A 19,611-nucleotide genomic window follows, 5' to 3' on the forward strand; every position below is an offset into this window, starting at 1 on the left:
TAAAGACAATTCTGCATATGTTGACACTGTCATATTTTAAGACATGACTCATTTTAAAAGCTTTTTGACAGTTTGTGTTCTTCTGTTTTTCTAACAAGAACACTTCATCTCCAAGTGTGGTGTCTTCCCATTTTTTTTGGATTCTCTGAATTTCTTGGGAATCTCTGGGTCCCAAAATGAGCACTTTGTAGGTGCTGATTTGCAGGATTAGAGTCTGTGACTTCCATGTGGAACAAGCATTTTGAAAAGCAGGAATATAAAGTGTTAAAAGAAATTTCTGCTGGTTTTGAACCAGTGTTATGTAATTCTCAAAGTGCTTTTTGCAGTTCTTGGGTAAAAGCTCAGCAGAATTGTGTTAAATAGCAAGATGGGTGAATGGATGAGTTTCTGATGGTAGCAAACACCCCATCCCCTTCCCTGCTTGGGGTGCCCTGTGTTCCCCAGGAGCAGCAGAGGGTGGACAGGGTTTAGCTGGATTAACATTGCTGTAGGGCTGTCAGTCACTGATGCCCATGGAGAAATGTTCTCCTAAAATGGCTTCTCCTTTTTGTGTCCTTCCTGCAAGAGATGTGAAAGTGCTGCTGCTGAGCACAGTGATAATGAATGCTATGTCTTCAACAACTGAGTTTTCAATCATTTTTGTAAAAAGCGTGACTAATACAGATTTAGGGGTGTTAGCTGATTGTGATCTTATTTGCTAACTATGAGCAGTCAGGAATTTATTTCTACTGTGATAGGTTTATTTTGTTAGTTAACTGAACACTTTTATTCCACCATTATTGCTCATGAATTTCAATTCATGTTTTAGCTGACAGAGTAAAATTTTCATACCTTTTCAAAACCAGGGTTTATTGGAATTGGAAGGTCACATAATATCCTGAATATAATTCCAAAAGGCTAGTGTTCAGTTTCTACTTGGTTGCTATATGATATTATGGGGACACAAAAATGAGTGTGTTTATTCTTTCTCATCAGTAGTAGACAGTGGCAGAGTTTGGTTCACTTGTACTCTAAATTAACTTTGTGAAATCAAACCACTATGTGAAGTAGATTAACTTTGTAAAAATGTTTAAAAGCACTAGAAAAGACAATTGTGTTATGTAGAGTCTAAAACTCCCATTTGCCTGTTTGGAATTCCAGATGGAAGGGAATACTTTGCTCAATCAGACACTGTGATTCCTGATTAATGTATGTATTAAAAATATGTAATTATTTAATGGAAAATTATGAAGACCATCTAATTCTTCCATGAGATTCTTAAAGCTGAAGTGAATCTAGTGGGATTTCTTTCTCCCAGACATTTTTGTGTGTTTTTTTAGGGCTGTATTGTGCTTGGAAGGCTGTGCCAGCTGTTGATTGTCATCTTTCTCATGACTGTGATAAAAAGCCACTCAAGAAGGCTGAAATATGAGAACGTCATTAGCTTTCTTACTGGCAGAAGTGCTTAAAGAAGCCACAATAAAAAGAAAATAGATTGCATACTGAAATTAAAAAAAAAAAAAAAAGGCAGCTCCAGTGAGGTTTTCTTTAAACCCCAGAAAAAGCAAAATCATGGCAAGAAGGTCCTACAGGCTTGAAGGGGAATAGTGAACTTGTGGTTAATGTGCAGTGGGGGCATGTGGGAAACCTCTGATGTGCATCACACGAGTCTTGCTTGTGTTTTGTTGTCAAAATTCAGCTGGTTGAGTTGTTTTTGGGTGCCAGGTGCCACGTAGGAGTTTATGTTTACTGTGACTGACGTGGATCTGGTGTGGCTGACTTCAGGGGGAGAATGGATTTCTGTTTTTAAACTGATCTTAGGAGGCATTAGAAGCTTTTTTTTTTTTAATTAAAAATCCACTTGGAAGATGAAAGATGGGATTTGTTTAAAGGTAGAAGATTAATTAAGAATAATAAGCAAAATGCCCCATATGTGACTCATGTAGTTAGGAAAAGAAGAGCCACCATGTCAGAATAAAAACACAAACTAGGCAGACAGTGGTGCTTTCTGTGCAGACACAGCTTAAACCCCCCTGTGTTATTCAGGATTGCAAACAGTGCCCAGTTACGATTTTGAAAATACTGAAAATATTTTGCTTGTTATTAGATGAACACAGAGAGATGTATAGAAAGCATGTATGCTGTGTATTCAGCAAACTCCAGGTTTAAAGTGCATTAGGAAGAGAATAAATATCTCGTTTTGCACTGCCTCCTAAGGTGGAGGGAGGGAGGCAGGGATGGAGCAGGGAGAAAACAGAGGCAGTGGAAACAGCAGCAATATGTACGCTTGCCTGCCTGTCTCACATTAATGGAACAGCTTGCAAGGTCTACAGGGAATTTGCATTGGCTCTGTCACTGGTATTATTTAGTTCCTTATTTATTGCTAGTGGCTTGATTGTGCTGTATTTTCCCAGCAATGAAAGCTTTTAAAGATCATGTCTGACTCCTTTTGGACAGTGCTGTCCAATTTCTCTCTGCCTGCTACCAGCATGTTGAGACGATCCAAAAGGTAATCTAAGGATTTTGTGAGTTATTCTTACGATGTTTTTCTAAGCTACTTGTTTTAATACTGTTTAATCTTGCCTTTTTTCCTGTTTTAAGAGATTGAATCATATTCCTAGTATGTTAGATATGATTTCTTAATTTCTGAATGATTTGTAATTGTATTCATTGTAAAAATCATACTGTGCAGATCCACCGTTCGTTCTTTTTAAAGGTATTTATTTAAAGGCATTGTTCCTTCTAATACTATGTGAATGTGATAAGGGGTTTGTTTCTGCAAAATGATGGATAGATGCTTACTGGAAGGAAGCTGCTTTATTATTTGAAGTAGCAAAACAGTATTATGTTGAAATAGGCGGCACCATGAAAGACTTGCAAATATTTTGACTTATAGCACTTACGGTCTTCACAGAGATATGCATAACCTTAAATTTTAAATAATGCCTAATACATTTAGCATCTTTCTTCTTATTTTAGATGTGAATATGTTAATGTAGCAGTTAATAGGATGAATGTTTGCATTTACCTTGCTCTCTGGATTTTGATAAAATCCCATTGAAGTGTGTGAACTAATGAATGGTATCGGATCTGATGCTGTACAGGGTTGTCCCTTCAAGACTGGGAAATATCAACATAATTATCGCTCATCAGGTGCTCTGTGGAGCTTAGCATTTGTAGCCTGAAAACTTACTGGGAAGACTGGTAGGTAGCTAATCCTGACCAAAGCAGTATATTCAGATTTATGAGTAAACAGTTGCAGCTGGCACCAGAATTTCGCAGCAGCTGGTTTGTTGATACAGTTAATAATCTGTGTAAGACTCAGAATATAAGCTTTGGTTTAGGCTAAGGGTGAATTTTGTTCATCAGCTATCAGAAATTATATTAACCTTTTGTAGAGGATTAGCTTCTTACCAACTAATATTTCGGGGGACTCTTTAATTTTTGTTATTATTCCACATTTGTGATTAAAATTTTATTGAGGTTGTGTTCTGTGCTGCCACTGGCTTTTAGAAATCTTAGTGGCAATGAAGAAATATTTTGTGAATAAATAGGGATCTTAGTTGCCAGGAATTTCATTAGCAATGTTATTATTTTCAAAATTGTTGCCTTCAGCCTGTTTTTTAAAGTAAAAGAGCTCCTTGAGATTCAGGTTGTGTGTTGATGTCTGTGCTCCAAGCAGTAACTTTCACATCCATTGAGCAGTTGTAGGAGTGGTTTCATAGAGTGACAGAAGTGACAAAGATAAAGCTTCATATTTTCTTACAGATTTCTTGAATTTGGCTGGGGAGAGGAAAGGGAGGCAAATAATTCTCCTGTGCCTCCATTTCCACAGGCTAAGGTAGGTTGGACTTGGCTTTCAGGTGCTCTTGGCCACCAAGCTGTGAGATGGGAGCAGCCTGGTGTAACGAGCCCGGGCTCACTATGGGAGCCAGGGGAGCTGGGCAGAGCCAGGAGCACAGGAGCTGCTTTAGGGCACGTGAGCAGGGAGGACACCTGTGCATAAGGAGATAACCTGTGTTAGACCTGCAGGTTCTGGATCCTTTCATTACTGCTGCTTGCACAACTTTGGTGTCCTGAAGCTCTTCCATTCCAGATGGTGTCTTAAAGGTAGTATTTTGTGAAAATTCAGCAATAATAGTCTTTCAAAGAGAGTAGACACGCACAGTGTCTCACAAAACAAAAATAAACCTTCCTTGTTTTTCAATATCTTGTTAGTGTGCCAATTTGAATTTAAAATTACACATCAAGGTCAGAAACAATTTGAGAGATACTAACAAGGTTTCAGGTGTGATATTTTGTCAGAAAACTCCTAGTCAAAATTTTCAATTCCATTTATTGTTAGTAGTTGAAGTACAAAAAGAAAGAAATTGATCTGTAAATCCGCTGAGCATCTTAATGGAAAAGGGATGACTTTTTATTGATTTAATCACATAAACGAGTATTAGGTATTTCAAAATGATCAAACAGCACCATGAGTATTCAGAGCAGAGAGCTGCTGCATGAAGTCATGTGGTGGAAATCCTATTTTGCACAGGATGGAAACTGCGGCCTTCAGCCAGCCTCAGAAATGAAATATTTGAGCATGTGTGACAGTTTGCTGGGAATATCACCTTCTGCCGAGCCAGGCTGGCAGCCTGCCAGCTCTTTGCCTGCCTCTTGGGGGAGATGGGTGGGCAGGTTGGGCTGGTCTGAGGAGTATTGTGATAAATCACTGTAATAATGTGATTCTTGCCAGGGTATCCATCCTGAAATCCCATGTCCACGTATGCACTGACTGCTCCTGAGAGTTTCTGGGCTGTGAAGAGTGGTCACTGCACATGGAGTGCGTTGCAATGCCATGACCTGGGTGTTTTTTTTGTGCTAATGTTCTCAGGATTGTGGCATCTGGGCACTAGGAATGGAGTAGTGTATCACTAAATAAATAAATAAATAAATATTTTTGAGTTTTAATTGCCCCCCTTTCCAAGCACAATGTTTGCTTTGTGCACTTCCTTTAAAAATTATGATTTCAATTTAAATTTCTCCTGTAACTTTGCAATCTTGGTCATGTTTAGCAGTAGAGAATTTTTTACTGTGACAAGTATTTGATACAGTTTTCCCCTATTCCATTTGTAAAACTTCTGTACAGTCCCGTTGCATTAGTGATAGCTTGTGTGCTCTTAATTCAGGGCTTCTCCTCCTTGGTTTTCTCTCAGTTTTAATTTGGTTTCACATTGCAAGAAAGGGTTACTTGTGGTATTCTGACTACTGAGCTATGGCACATTTCTCTATAATGGCCTCTGATATGTACTAAAAATCCTAGAGGGCTTGACTCCCATATGGCTTCTCCTGCATTAGGAGGCAAATGGGGAGGACTCCTCTTTCTGCTCGGTGCATTTTGTGGAAATGAGCTCTCCGTGCAGCTGGTGGGATCCTCGCCGCAGCTAATGGCTCTGGAAAAGTGAACCATCTGCTGCTCTGGTCAAAGTGGCTGCCTTCTTTCTTCTCCTGCCTATTCCCAGAAGGATAGAGAAAGTCAAGAGCAAACTGTAAATACATAAGTTTCTCATGGGAGGGGTGACATAAACATAAATCACATTTACCTGTCAAACTGGTTCTGTATAAATATTTATGAGTTTAAACTATAGGAGAAATATGAGAACTCCTCAAAGGGTTCAAAGGGCATGTGGGGCTGGTATTCTGATATCAGCTCTACTGAGGCATTGCCAATTGAAATTGGATTATGGAAAGATAAAGCATAATTCTGACTTATATAAATTAAATGTCTCTGCATTTAAGTCCTTTTGTTTCTTTACACTTTGGGTGTATCTTGAATATACTCTTGCAATTTGATATTAACAGCATTGTAGAATTGTGCAAGTGTTTGTTGGTCTTGTAAAACTGACTTAGAATGCTGATTTCTAATGTTTCCTCATTTTTTCATTTTAATCCTCTCTGGGTGGAGCAGGCTGTGACTGTGGGTTTTAACGATTTCACTTTTGCTTAGTGACTTTCTATTTGCAAAGTTAAGATGGGAGATTTGTGTGTTGAAGTGACTTGAAAGATAATTCTGGAAGATGAAAAAAGGTGGATTTCTGTGAGGAAGGACATCTTGGATTTGTATCCACAATTGCCATTGATGCTTTAATGCTCTTTCCTCTTCTCCTTTTAATGAAAGGGCTGTAGTGATACAAAAATTGCTTAAAATCACAAGAATTAACTGCTTGTAAAGTGTAAAGCAATCTTTAAGTAGCAAAACACCTCTAAGATCAATGATTCTGTAGAAATTATTGTATTTCATACAAACAGTTCCTTGGTAACTGAGGAAAATGGTATTCATTATTGAAATAGTCACAAAGAGTAAGAGAACCCACCTTTCACTGGGATGTAAATGGGTGAATGGCAATAATCAGGTGGCCAAGAACACATAAATGGTGCTTTCTGAGACATTGGTGTTTTTCTGGTAACTTTTCAGTTGCCATAACAGGACCACCTTAGACAGTGAGTCCATACATTTCCCCCCCAAATCTATTCAGTGTCTTTTTTATGCTGATTCATCTAGATTGACATTAAAAGCTGTGTGTCAGAAGGATGCTACCTCCTCCATATATACATTGTCACTTTGAAGAAAAACAATTAGTTTGATGCTAGCAGAATACTTACTTTTTTGTGGTAACATAAAGCTAGCATTAAAAATGTGAGTCTATACTATAATTAACTTTAAAGTGACAGCTGTCTCACCACACATTTCCTTGCTTAAATGAATAACATAAGAAATATTTCCCTTATGTTAGGAAGGATAGGAAAGACCTGGAAATCTGATGCTTTTGATAACACTTAGCTCAATTCTTTTTGCCTAGCTCAGCATATTAAATGACCATCTGACACTCATAATTGGAGAGGAAATTTCATTCAAATTACTTCTGCTAGGTATTTCAATATGGCCTTAGGACAAAAACACTGCTTGGGGGAGAAAAGATCTCCACCTTATCTTCTGAAAATCTCTTTATGACAATAGTCTGTTGGATTGCATGGAAATGTAATGGATATTTTGCTCACTAATGGATGAGTTTTGGGGAGCTTCCAATACACTCTCCATTAGAGAATATTTGCACTACTTAAATACAATGAAAGAGGCTGGTCCAATGAATGGAAGGGAGGTCCTCCTAAAACCCCCAAACATTTCTAATGATTTAGGCAATCCACCTGGACTGTTCGTATTTTCTAGTTTATGTGGGATTCTGTGTAAATCATATTTTATGTTGATTTTGAATACTGTTGGGAGATTCCCTCTTGATTAAAACCCAGGGAAAGGGTCTTAGAGGGTTAACACTGAAGTTTTGAGCCTTGAAAGCTTTTTGTTCAGATCAAATCTCTCTTGTATGAACATTTGGCTATTGCCCAGGACAAACCAGTTTTTCAAGTCAAAACCTTTGTGGTGAGGAAATGAAGCAACACACAAATTGCAGACAATTTCATGAATTATTTGGATCCTTCACATGAACGAGACTGCTGAGTATAAAATGATTTTGCACTGGTGTTTTAAGTGAGCTAAATGAAATAGTGAGGTAAGAGACTGGTTTGAGGGGAGGTATGAGGAAAAAGGAGATCCTGGACTTTACAGAGGACACTCAGATCAGGTCATATCTACTGTGGAAAATAAGACAGAGTAAATCACTGGCAATGTGCAGTTCTTGTGTTTAATTGAAGTCGACACATTTGGGTGTTGGAATCCTTACAGAGTCTGTGCATCTGCTTATTTTGACTGTTTTTTGTCTCTGACAAGCGCATTTTAAATCTGAGTGCCCACCAGCCTAAAGCTCTGGGATGGACTTGGGGACGTATCTGGATGTGAGGAACCCCTGCCCGTGCCGTGATGTGACCTTTTGCAGGCCCCTCTTCTTTGGACAGGTGTGAAGTTGTGGTCAGGAGCAAACTAAGAGATGTTCTCTGGTTCACCTGGGTTTCCTCTTATTTTACTGCCAGCTGGATGTTGACCTTACAAAGAACTGTACACCTTAGAGCAATTTTTTTTTTTTATAAAAAGGAGACCTTACTTAAGGAACTGAGAGATACATTCTTTGGCATGTCATCTTCTATCACCAGACACCTACCTGGAGAGAAATTACTTAGTTTTCAGCTGGATGCTCAACACTTTGGATTGGCCACCATTTTAGTTACTATATTCAGCAAGTAAATATATTTTCAAACTATGAAGGAAAACACCTTTGAAGTTATTTGATTCTACATTTGTAGCTAATTATCAGATAATCCCTGAATAGTTTTTCTCCATTCATAGCCCAATTATCTTTTTTTTGGCTATTATTTTGAAGACTACAGATTAATACCTAATATTGTTCTTTATAATACCTAATTAATGTACCTAATTAATAACTTTATAATACCTAATGTTTTAATTAATACCTAATTGTGCTCTTTAGAGTAATTTGCTGATAAAATGAAACATACTTCTGTAGTGAAATGTCATAGGTTATTCCAGGCCTCTTAAACATTTAGTTTTAAAGTCTGTTTTGGTGGTTTTTTGGGTTTTATTTTTGGCTCTATGTCAGCCAAAAGTGGAAGGATTCAGAGAACTGGGTTTTAGGAGGATGCTTACGAGTCCTGTGCAGGGGAGTCCTAGTGCCAGACATGAAATCCAAGCCACCTGATACCAGTCTCTTTTGTCTATCATTTTAGGCAGTGCTATGCAGCAAGTTGGATGTGTTTTGAGATTGTTGGCTTAATCAATCACTATCTTTCCACAAAAATGCCTCTACTGTCATGTTTTATATGAGGACAAAGCTTAGTAACGTACTGAAAATCGAAGCAAATGTTGTATATCAGTATGATGTCTCCCCATATTCATTGCTGCCTGCTGTGTTTACGTAGCACTCAGCACATAATTTAAACTCCTTCAGAATTAACAGAAGATGCAAACGTCACTTGCCGTGTTCTGTGTGATCTTGCAGGAGTTCCTTCTGGTGTCATGCGACACTGGCAGTGAGCATGTGCCAGAGCAGAGGCTCTCAGTGACGTGAGGTAAAAAATCTTCTGCAGGCACACATGAGAACAGCTTTGCCCTGGATCTTTGTTCTCTGAGGAAGCGAGCTTGGATCCTGCGGTGCCATTTGAAATTACTTATTTCCAGTACATTGTGTGTTTTCCTGTCCTGTAATTTTTTTTTCCCAGTCTTGATTGCATGGTAAATTAGGATGTTACAATTAGCAGACCTAATTTAAATTAGGCATGATTGCTATGGAATTTGAATACCTGACTTTCTCTCAGTGTTTGCATTTGTCTTCCTCTGTGTCTTCATTTGTGTATGTTCTGCAATTTTCATGGGTCTCATTTGTTTTCCTGCTGGACAAGCTGGTTTCAGACTATGTGCAGAACAGAACTAGGGCAGCAAGAATGCTGGGAATTCACAATACATGGCTCCCAGAAATTAATTTTACAACAATCTTTTACTTTTACAGAAATAGGCTAATGTTATTTAACAGCCCTATCTTTCCCCACTTTGTCTCACAGAAAATTTGGGCTGTGTTTTCCTGTGCTTGTGAGTTTCTGCTGGAGTTTGTTAGACACCATTTGTAAAAATAATGCTCACATGTTCTTAGTTCCTTCAGTTATGAATAACTACATAAAGCATTCAAAAAGCTTTTAGCAATTTCTTTGCTTGCATTCTGATCCCATTTTACATGAGGTACATTTATTAAATATCTGCTTTTTGAATAGCTGTGTAAATTATGGCTCTGATTTTACTAGGTTTTAGTTTTTTCTTTCTTTTATTATTTCTTTTTGTTATCACTGCAACCATCCATTTATTTTTGATACATTCATATATTTGTACGTACTGCTCTCTACCATCTTACTGGAATTGATTTTGATTTTACTTTTTCGCCTTCTTAAGTAGAATAGCTCTTAAAACAAGTACCTTTTCTTGGCAGTGGTGAGCTGCTTCATCCTTTGGATGTACTGCTGGTATAAGCTTTAGCTGTCAGCTTGTGACTTCTAATGTTTGTGTTTTTCTTCTGCTCAGTTTTGTGGATGGTTGTTCCAGCTTCAGTCCTCTAAAATTTCAAAACTCTGTGCGTGTATCTATTTGTAGTACACATTCGTATAGTTATTAAACGGGAACAGCTATCCTTGTATGAAAAATTGATGGCTGTTGGATAATGAACATTTGGCTCAGCAAGCAGGCTTTACACAAAAGAATGAGGTTTAACATGTAATCAGGCTTGATTGTTCCAGAAACTTCCCCTTGCTGCAGATCTAAGGGCAGGCTCTGTGTGCCAGGGCAGGATCTGCACTCGGGGCCTCCCCCTCTGCTCCTGCCCTTGGTGGTTTTGTTGCTCCATTAACAGGAAATGCCTTCTGCAGGTGTATTATCTTATTATTTTAGTAGTCAGCTTATTTGATCTGATGTACACTGCAGTATAGCTACCTAATGTGTTTTTGTAAATAATTTTTTCATGTCTTTTTAAGTGTGTTGTTTTTATCCAGGGCAATGGTTTATTGACAGACCTGTCTGTGTAAATGAGTCAGGACCACATAAACGGAATCCTTTTTTTCAACACTGCAATGTATCTCTCTACGTGAATTTACACCAGTTTTAGTGGCTACACTGAGCATTTTCAAAGTCCACAGAACTTCAACTCCTGTCTGTCCCCTTCTTTGACGTTTAGAGCTGATTCTTATCTCAGTAGCCTCTTTTCCCTCTCTGCCATTCAGTGAGTGCATTGATTAGAAAGGTCCCAAGCAGCATTTCCTCTTCCAAAGCTGAAGGGAACAACCTGAGCCATCTGTATTCTCTCTCTGTATCTGTTTTGAATTAAAGCACCACCTTGGCAAACACTTCTCACCTTTGTCTTCTCTGGTAGGGAACTGCTCTGCTCAGCCCTGGTGGAGTCCAGGCCGGCAGAGCATGGCATTTTCCTGTCTAAGCTGAGTCCTGGACAAATGTCAGAAGTTTTGTAGCCTGCCCACTGAGATTGCAGCTTTGTTTGGCCCAGGTATTTTCCTAATATATCCATTGGACTATTACCAGTCTACCTTAGTACACTCATGCTTTGCTGTTATTTTTTAGAGATGTTCTTGAGGATTTTTCTCCCATCTCTGTGTGTGTGCAAACATGAGCAGCAAACTGTTTTCAATGCTTCTGTTTGAAGGGCTTTAGAGGCTCAATTTTTGTGTGTACATATATATACATATTTTAATACATGCACAGAAAAGTGGTGTTACCAAACTCTTGTGGAAATGAACCTTTCTTCCTTGGACTGTCTTTTAGAAGTATCCTGTTCTTTTTTTTCAAATTTTATTAAATTGATGCTGATATTTTTCTTTTGGTTTTATTTTGTAAGAAACTGCTAAGAGTTGGGAAACATTATGGCTTTAGGAAGGAGAGGGTCTTGGTGATGAAAATAGAAAGCACATTCTCACCTTCTAAGTTTAGAAGCAAAAGTATAAATTTAAATTATCATTGTAAGGTAGGCAGATGGAGACTGATTTTCTGCATCTATGTCATTACCTACTACACTTTGCAACTGGGGATGAATTTGAGAATTGTTTACCTAATCAATGAATATTTTTTTATATATTCAAATTCTGCAAAGTTAAGAAAGGCAATATGGAATCCCAATAAGATAAAAGAGCATGATTCTCATAGCAGAGGATGGTTAGGGCAGTGCCTGGGTCAGAAAGACAGGAGGAATGAGAGTGTTGAGGTATCAGTGGTGCAAAGCATGGTAATGTATATGTTGCACCTCACCTTGTTTTTTTGGGTATTTTTTAAAAGGTCAGATATTTTGGTCCCTATAGCTTCTGAGTTAAATCCAAAATATATACAAAGCTTTTCTGTCAAAAGGTATGTAGAACTGAAAAAGGGATGGTGGTTTTACAAAAAGCTACATAAAAATGGTGTGGAATTGGTTGCTAATGAAGAGCCAGGGGAGTGGGTTTATTGTCTCACAACGTGCTCTCTTTGTTGTCTGCTCTTCTGGCACATTTTTCCGGATGTGGTGCTGTGTTCTGTTCAGGATTTTCTGTGCTCTGGTATGCTGGATGCTGCTTGCAAGTTCAATATGCTGGGTGATGCTTAAGGAAGTTGATGTTGCAGAGCTGAGGATGGCAGTAAGTGAGGCTCATGTGCAAAATAGCAGAGGCACCAGGGGTGGAAGCACGGCCCAGCACTCGTCTGAAAGCCACAGCAGGGACGTAGTTCCAGCTGGGAGGAAAGCACATCACAAGTGTAACATTCTGCCAAGCAAGCACAAACCCTGGCACTCTTCAGTTGGTCTCCATAGCTGGAGAAGATGAGTCTTACCAACAGAGCAAAACCTTTCCAGTGGAGCTCAGGAAAGCACCTTAAGAGCTTGTATTTTTTAAATGTGCAAATAATTAGATTGCAAACATCCTAGTTTTGTTCAGAATGTTGCCACCCTGGTTTTTACTCTACTGGTCGGCCATGTGAAAATCTGTGTTCTGTGCAGTAGATGCAACTCCCTGGACAGTCTGGAGATTAATTCTAGAATAGTGTATTGTTAGAATAGATTTAAAATTAGATCAGTAATTAATCCTCATGCTGAGCTTTGGAACCACAGGTAGCTGGTAATGAGCTAATTTGTAACATTTTTTGATTCTTAAACTAAGAAAATGCTCTGAAACAAAATGAAGAGAACTGATTGTGTTGAGTGCTACAAAGCAACCAAATGAGTTTTCTTATTATTTTATGTAACATTTGCATTAAACATGAAAAACTTTCTTTCCATTTTCAGCTCATTTGCTTTGTTTCCTGGGTGGATCTTCGGGGAGAATGTCTAGAGTAGGTTTGTTATATTGCACACCTGTATGTAATTGTACACTCCATGGTTAGAGGATTTGAAACAATATAAAATCACTTTTTCATTTCATTCTGGAATTTGTTTGCTTGTATTTTTTGGAGGAAAAGAAATGTGATAAACCAGCTTCTGTGAGAATTGCCAAGTAGAGACTTATTTAAAAAGCAGCTATATGCTATGTGAAGCATTTAATAATAGATTTGGAGGAAATGGGAAATGAAAGTATGCAGTTATGCTTAGCTTTCATTCAATCAGCCTTTCACACTTTGTGATGTAACTTCATGGCAGTATAATGCATAACACAACTGAAGTAGGAGATAGCAGTGCTTGAGAAGGTTTGTTTTATGTTTTTGCCCATTAAATAATGTCTGTATTTATTCTGGGGTCTCTCTTCCATAATCAGAGATTTTTTCCTTACTTTTGTTCTCTTATGCTAAAACAAAGATAAGCTTGGAGTGTGTTCAGAATAAAGTGGATTTGTGTAGTTGAGAACGGCTGTACCAGTCACTGTAATTTGTTGTGACATCTCATTTTGTTTGGCCTTGCAGAGTTGTTCCTATGTTGTTAATAATGCAAAAGGTCTGGACTATACAGAGTGGTGTAAGCAGGTGTGCACCAGCCTCAAGCATTAGGCAAATTAGACATAAATTTGGTGTTCACTGGCAATTCCAGCCTTTTCTTTTGTAATTTCTTAGCTTGCGGTGATGCTGCTTCTTCAATTCGAGCTCTAAATGAAGTAGGAGAGCTTGTCTAACATATAGCTTGGTTTAGATGAAAGGAAAATGGCCTTTCATGCAATAAGTTAATTCCTAAGTACAAAGATGTTAATTTTCCTTAAAACAAAAGAACCATCTGCACCCATTTTACTCCTTGCTTTGTAAGTCTTGCATTGCTTGACTCTGTGTTCACCTCGGTTAATGTGCTTGGTAGCAGGCTGAGAGGTGTGGTGGCAATATGGAAAATGATGTCCCTTGTGTGTTTTACCCCCATGCACTCTCTTGATATCTGTACAGAAGTACAACTCACACTTCAAAAGCTGACTGCATCTTTTTCCTCTGTGCTCTTCTTTTTTTGTCCAGTTTATTCTGTCCCATGGGCATCAAAACGATGGGCAGTGCAAATTTGAGTGGAGCCTGGCTTGCTGAACAACTTGCATCTGTTACTGTGTTTGTAGCAATTAAATTGTAGGAAATGTTTTGTGGAAGAGGACCCTGCACTCAGGCAGTTGGTTTTCATTGTTGTTTTTATTTAAGTTCCAAAGTTTAATCCTATTTGAAGTTCTTCAAAAGATGGTGGAAACAGGAATACTGTAATCCAGTCTCAAGATCATGAGAGTTAGGGATTGATCTTATAAAGGAGTGAATGGCAGGTACAGATTGTCCAGAGATGCACTGGATAAAGGCTCCTTGTTTAGTCTGGCCAAATAACCAGGAAGGAATCCAAATTCAGGATGTTTCCTTCCTCCTGGGACTTTAATGACAGGAAATAGAAAGCAGTTTTCCTAGGTGATGTTGGGAAGAAGATAGTTCTGTGTCTGTTGTGGTGGAGACCCTGCCTGCAACCTTTAAGAAGTTGCTTGTTGGACTCATGCTCCCATCCTTCGTATCTTAACTGTGTGTAATTGTATTTCTTTACAACAAAAGAAGTGTTTATTGTAGGAATGTGCAACCCCCCAAACCTACACCATGAATAATAACACTTTTTTCCCCTCAGTTATTCTAGGATGAATAATTCTTAAACTATTCTTGAATGTGGAAAAAAAAAAAGAAATCAGTTGAACCAGATGCTTACTTATCTATTTTAGAGAACTAATTATCCCTGTTGTTGGTAGTGCTAAAGCTTACAAAATTGCTTCCATCTTTGAATTACTATAATTAAGACGATAACTTCCACATCTAGTTAACATTGCTGTGCAGCTGCTGCATTCATTGACATGCAGATTTTGGATTTTGTAAATTTTCTGTCATTGTGAATAAAAATTTTAAATACTTATTTTCATTTCCAAAATGTCTGTTTCTCATAAAGAACTCTTTGTAAAGCAAATCAACTGAAACCAAACTTCTGTAATATCAGAGGAGAATCTGGTGAAGTTTGGTTAGGTGATATTACATTTTAGGAAAATATGTAACCACAAATAACTTTAGTAGATATGACTGCTCTGAATTTGGATCCCGATTCATACGGATTTGAGGTCACTAAATGGAGTGTCAAATCTGGACCAAGTCTGATATTTGGCTTCTGAAATGCTGTTTTGAAAGAAGTTAGTGCAGGAGTTAATCTGGCACTCTGACAACCTGAGGTAGTTTAAGAAATTCTAAAATTAGAATTTTTGGTCGAAGATTGGGCTTGATGATCTTGTAGGTGTTTTCTAATTTTAGTGATTCTGTGATAAATCACTAATATAAATAAAATGCATTCATGACGAGTAACCAAAATGTCATTTAAGCTATACTTTTTCCAAGTATCTTATTTCTTCAAGTTGATTTCTGTCCAAGTCAATGAGAAGGCTCATGCAATCAGTGTTATCTTGTTTACTTACATACTCCAGCATTTTCGGCTACGAGAAATTCCTCAAGGCCTATAAATTCAGATGGATTTTGAGAAACTTCCTTATCATTATTTATTTATAATAACCAGCCTCCCTATGAAATTGCATGATAGTGGTGCTTGGTTATTTATATTTACATTGTTTTTTTCTGTGGCCCTCGCTTTCATTACACGGATGCCTCCTGGGCATTAATCAGTTTTGCTCAGTGAGTTGAAGATGTCCCCTGAGTAAGCTGCTAAAATAAAGAATCAAATATCGATTTATGCTGAAACTGAGTCATTGATTTCTCTTTCAGACTGAGTAGGCACATGAAACCAGGCACACTTGTGGTGCCCATTTCAGAGGCTTGCCCTGGGCTTGTCCGTGGGTGAGGAGGAGGAGGAGGCTGGTTGGGGTGCAGATGAAGAGCTGGGGGCTGCATTCAGGTCACAGGTACAATGCCAAATGTGCTCAGAAATAACTCTGGGCGAGGGTGCTGCCTCAGGGGCACATTGCAGTGGGTCCAAAAGCAGTGTCCAGTTACCGGAGCCGTGCGATGTCCTGCGGGGTTCAGTTTCAGGAGCGCGCTGGGGACACTTCAGCACACGTAACAAATGATATTTTTACTGCAGGCAGAGAAGTTAACTCCAGAAACAGAGTAAAAGCTCTATTTCCATAGTGATCCAAAGGCATTGTTTCAGCTGTTTCAATGTAAGATATCCGTTTTACTATGTGTTTTTAGAATTAAACTGAGGTGCTCCTGTGATCTCACAGGTTTCTGGACTTGGGTTTGGCTGTGTGTGTGTTTGACCAGGGAAGGGAGGGCAGCACCTCCAGAGCTCTGATGGGCTGGAGCTCAGCCCTACAGCTTTGAGCCCTACAGAAACTCTGTGCTTTTAAAATTATGTTTTGCCTAAGCTGGAAGACCTGGAGGGGATTTGCTCTCTGAAATGATGAAGTGAGATCTGAGAAAAAAAAAGATTAACAAGACCCATAGTAAATTGTGAGAGAAAAGGAGGTTCAGGGCAGGACTCACCTTGTGTTTAATGAAAACAGCAAAACTTTGGCTTATAAACAAATAATAATGCTTGAAATCTCTCTGGACTGGTTAAAACCTGATTTTTTTCTAGTTAAAAAGTTAGCTATAGCCAGCCTTCTTCCCTTTTCCTTTCTCCTATTACTCCTGTTTTCTTATGTAGATTGAAATAATTTTTGAGCAAGAAAACATACAGTTTTCAAGAATTGTTTCATATTGTTTCAAGAATTCACAAATGGTAATAAATAATAATTAATGCAACTTAAAGGATTAACAATATGATCTCCTCATTATCTTTGGCCTGGTAGCTCACTTTTGAGCCGAGCACTGTCTGTCTGGCTAAAATGAACCTTCCAGGAAATAATTTTTTTTTTAAGTGGAACTGCTTCTGCCAACACTTAAATTGACTAGTTTGAATTTCTTTGGCACTAAGCCCTGCTTAAAGCCAGCTTTGCTTCCTTCATATTTATCTGTTCTTTAGGAGGTGCTCAAATGCTGTCATAGTGACTTGTGGGGGGAGAGGTCATCCCACTGAAGTCTGCTCGTTACCTCCTCCCTTCACCCTTTTTTGTTTTAGTGCCTACCAGAACTTCATCACTCTTGTTCTGCATTTCCTCTAGGATTCCTACATCTGTTAAAAGCTTTTTCTCTATATGCAGAGAGCTCTCTTCCACCAGTAGAGAGTGTGATTGTACTTGTGTATTTTTCTCAACATAGAACATGAATTTGAGAAGTTGGGTGTTGTGTTTTTAGTCTCTGTGTTTAAGTTTTGCCTTATTGCCAACACACATAAGTCATAGCAATGGCTAAACAGACCCAAGTGGTGTTTCTCTTTTGCAGATGAGAGATCCAGGAAAATTAGAAGTTATCCAATGCTGAGGGTGCAAAGAGAATAATGTTTTATTCCAAACTTTGGCTAGGCTTTCACTCCAAGCCATTCCCTCCTCTGGGTACATTTGTGTAAACCTGACCTATTTTAAGGGGTCTCAGCTGTGCTTGCTCTCCATCCCCTTAACCCTTTCTCTTTTGGCTCCTTATATTGGCAAAGACAGCAAAGAAAATGGGTTTATAAAACTCTATTCAATTGGGAAAATGCAGGCAAGCAGTTAAAAAGCTCTCGGTTTGGGACAGTTCACTTCCCCTGTTATGCTGTGGTTTAAATATACCAAGTTTCCATAGTCAGCTCCAGACATTGCTGTGGTAAAGTGTGCTTTAGGAACTCTCTTTAGCAAAGAGATAAAAGTGTAGAGAATGGAGCTCTGTTTTCTCACTGTACTAGTGGTTTTTATTGAGCAAGATCTTAAATTCTTACATTATATTTGATACTAAAATACCCAGGATTCTTTTTTATTTCTTACACAGTAATATATATTACACTAGAATACTCAGGAATTTCATGATTCAAGAAAGATTTTGTGCTAATGTAAACAATGATTATCTGGTATTAATGTTGGAATTGAATATTCTGGGTTTTTTTGCAGCAGTTACTGGAATAGTGTAACCAAAAACATGTTAAAAATATCTGTGAACTGGGATTTTAAGCTTCTTAAAATTGGGCTGTTAGTTTTTCCATGAGATGTGCACAATGGCAATCAGTTTTTGGATGGACTGTTGTTGAATAATACATGAATGTAAATGGAGATTGTATGGAATCAGTTGGATAATTCTGAGGAATGCTTTAAGTACACTAAAGAGCCTGAATAGCAGTTAATGGTGCTTCAACTTTATTACTGTTTATTATAGTTGGCAGTTCAGTTGTATTTTTTTCTGCATCAAGTTCTCTAGTTTCCTATAGAACAGCAATAAAATAAGCTTACAAATAATAATAGTCAGATGCACTGTATCCTGTGGCAGCAAAATATTTTTGCATTAAATTGTAGTTCTTGGCAGCCTGAGTTGTGTTTATTGTTGGGCAGCTCCAGCAGATCAATCAGTGCACGAAGGACCTGGCAGACGTCAGCATTTGGGGTTTGCAGGCAAAGAGGCTTTTCTTGTACCTGGGGAACCCAGTGTGGAGCTTCACAGGGCACCCCTGGAGTGGGGCCAGAGGGCTCCTTCCTCAGCCTTTGCTCAGCTTTCCCTGCTCCTGGCTGTTCTCCCACCCCCATCAACACCAGTGGGATTCTAGGGACCTGTTTTGGGAACTGCTGAAGTAAGCAGGAATATTTGTGCCATGGGGGAAGCAAGCTGGAGGTACAGAGAATGGATGTATGTAGCTGTAGTGCTGGGTCAGTTCTAAGATTTTGCTGGCAATTTAATTTCTTCTGTTTAAATAGCAGAAGTGGCAATCACAAAGGGATTTAACTATCTAACTGCTCTTCTTCACAGATCCCATGGTTTAAAAATGTTTCCCTCACCCATTGCAATTCCTTTTATCATCTTTAGAACTAAATGTTTGCTACCAGCAGTCACGAGCTGGGAAGCAAATGGAGGAACACACATCCTTCTCTTCACTTGGCTCAGCTTTCCCAACGGGGAAAAAATAAATCTGAACTGTCCCATAAGAAGTGTCACTTTCCTTGCTGGAACAAAGTCATGGCAATGAGCGGAGCTCATGTGGTGGAGGCGTGTCTGAAACTTGCTTTGCAGAGTTTTCCATCGGTATTGCCACATGTGTTCACAAAGATTTTTGGATCCCAGGCTTTAAGTTTGATTAGTAATCCCACTCATCTGCTGGGTTGTGCTAACACTTTGCTCTGTAATTTTAACTCTGCCCTAAGGAATATGCTCTAGTTTCTTATAACCAAGCCAATAATTGTAACGGATTTATTTGCTATGTTGGGTATTGGTAAGAGTATCCAGAGCACTCTGGGCTATATTACATTGTTTTTTGCTTTTTGTGTGAGTTGTAAAGCATGAGTAGCACATATTCTGTGAATCAGAAATAAATTACCAGCTATCTCCAGCGGCCTGTGCAACAAATGCTTCCAGAGTGTTGAAACACTTGCTGCTGACAAAGTACCTTTCTTCCCTGCACATTTCTTTCTTTGCAGGATCACTACTGAGGTCAAGAGTATGAGAAAATCCCACCCTAAATGCTGAGAGATTCCTCCTTAGCAGAAAGAGATTCTGCAGGACCTGCCTCGAGGTGCTGTTGTCCATCTGACCGTGCCTAATGGTTGGTTTATTTTTCTTTCTTTCTTTCAGCTGTCGGACAAGCAACAGGAAGAGTTTGATTGTAACATCCAGCACATCTCCAACTCTCCCACGGCCACATTCCCCTCTTCATGGACACACAGGTAACTCCCTAG

At 38.7% G+C, this 19,611-nt stretch overlaps 1 protein-coding gene across 11 annotated transcripts in view; it reads left to right on the top strand.

Annotated features, from left to right (window-relative positions):
• MAST2 (microtubule associated serine/threonine kinase 2) overlaps positions 1–19,611 on the top strand; it is a 187,856-nt gene that overhangs the window by 102,608 nt on the left and 65,637 nt on the right. For 10 of the 11 annotated variants that reach the window (XM_071436627.1, XM_071436628.1, XM_071436630.1 and 7 more), the window contains one exon: positions 19,508–19,599. In XM_071436627.1, coding sequence (XP_071292728.1) covers positions 19,508–19,599 — 92 coding nt within the window. Of the gene's footprint in view, positions 1–2,365; positions 2,489–19,507; positions 19,600–19,611 lie in introns of those variants that run through there. The other variant, XM_071436638.1, reaches the window with a different exon arrangement.

The sequence above is a fragment of the Agelaius tricolor genome, unplaced genomic scaffold, assembly GCF_023055355.1.
Source record: "Agelaius tricolor isolate 1412-34295 unplaced genomic scaffold, bAgeTri1.0.p SCAF_11, whole genome shotgun sequence".
NCBI lineage: Eukaryota > Metazoa > Chordata > Aves > Passeriformes > Icteridae > Agelaius > Agelaius tricolor.